Raw genomic sequence first — 1,131 nt, 5'->3', positions numbered from 1 at the left:
GCGGAATCAATCTGGGATCATTATTTTCATTCCAATGAAGCAAACAAATCGTTCAGATACTTCTTAGACTTACCGAAGTCGGTAATCGAAAAATACATACAGAAGGACATCAAACCTAGATTAGCAGATATATATAAAGGAATGGGAGTATATGAATTTCCATCATCTTCAATTGAAGATGGTACACATTTTCATTTCAACGGAGATATAGCTGCAGATACATACCACAAAACAGATGTAGATGTCAAACTGCTTAAGGAATTGGGTGTCAGTTTCCGATAAAACATTGAATAATTCCAATTTTCAATAATAATTATAATTTGTAATGAATAATAATTATGTAAGTATTTAAATATTATTTCAGGTTAAAGTTTATCGTTTTTCCATAAGTCCAAATAGAATCGTTCCAGTTATGCATGATCATACACCAGGAATAGCTGGTATAGCTTATTATAACAATTTAATTGACAAATTAATCGAAAATGGAATCACACCAATGGTAAGTATTTATGTAATTTTATCTAATCATAGTATTTTTATGTATATCAAAGCTAGGTTAGAAAAAAATATATTCCTAACCAATCGATATATTGTAGGTTCCAAATTTAACTAAACAATACTAATATGCAATAAAATATCGATTTAGGTATCATTATATCACTATGATATGCCGGAATGTTTCAACAAACTTGGAGGACTGGCTAATTCGGCTTGTTATAAATTTTATCTAACTTATGCGAGACTGTGTTTCAAAAATTTTGGAGACAGAGTAAGTTTACATACAAAAACTATAATATTACAATTTTTGTATCTTTATATATATATGCATATAATTAAATTATATTTTAGTGTTTTTTTATTTTTAAAAATAACTATAACCTATTAGGTAAAATATTGGACAACGTTTCAAGATGTTCATTTAGCTGCTGAAGGATATGGTTCCGAACATTTTGCTCCTGGTTATCAAGAATCGATATTTAGTGGATATTCAGATTATCTCGCGATACATCACTGTATTAATTCGCATGCAATGACTTATCAAATGTATAATGAAGAATTTAGAGAAGAACAAAAAGGTAGGCTTTTATAAACCAATCTATGTGTTTATTTATAATAAATATAGGAAATCAT

At 28.1% G+C, this 1,131-nt stretch overlaps 1 protein-coding gene across 1 annotated transcript; it reads left to right on the top strand.

The window, feature by feature from the left end:
- The first annotated feature begins 6 nt into the window (after positions 1-6).
- Positions 7-1,118, top strand: LOC112602892 (myrosinase 1-like). Its single transcript, XM_025351241.1, has 4 exons — positions 7-267; positions 365-499; positions 647-769; positions 887-1,118. Exons 1-4 carry the CDS (start codon positions 142-144, stop codon positions 1,088-1,090), a joined length of 588 nt encoding a protein of 195 aa, XP_025207026.1. The 5' UTR covers positions 7-141; the 3' UTR covers positions 1,091-1,118.
- Positions 1,119-1,131: the final 13 nt, after the last annotated feature.

Source organism: Melanaphis sacchari, unplaced genomic scaffold (assembly GCF_002803265.2).
Source record: "Melanaphis sacchari strain LSU unplaced genomic scaffold, SCAv2.0 Contig91_pilon_pilon, whole genome shotgun sequence".
NCBI lineage: Eukaryota > Metazoa > Arthropoda > Insecta > Hemiptera > Aphididae > Melanaphis > Melanaphis sacchari.
The sequence above is the reverse complement of the archived record's forward strand: the minus strand, read 5'-3'. Positions and strand labels throughout refer to the sequence as shown.

Bases quoted from the DNA above. Each gene is read 5' to 3' on its own strand.
- LOC112602892 (XM_025351241.1), top strand. From the start codon at position 142: ATGGGAGTATATGAATTTCCATCATCTTCAATTGAAGATGGTACACAT. The intron at 268-364 runs GTCAGTTTCCGA...ATATTATTTCAG, and splicing joins AACTGCTTAAGGAATTGGGT to GTTAAAGTTTATCGTTTTTC. The intron at 500-646 runs GTAAGTATTTAT...ATATCGATTTAG, and splicing joins AAAATGGAATCACACCAATG to GTATCATTATATCACTATGA.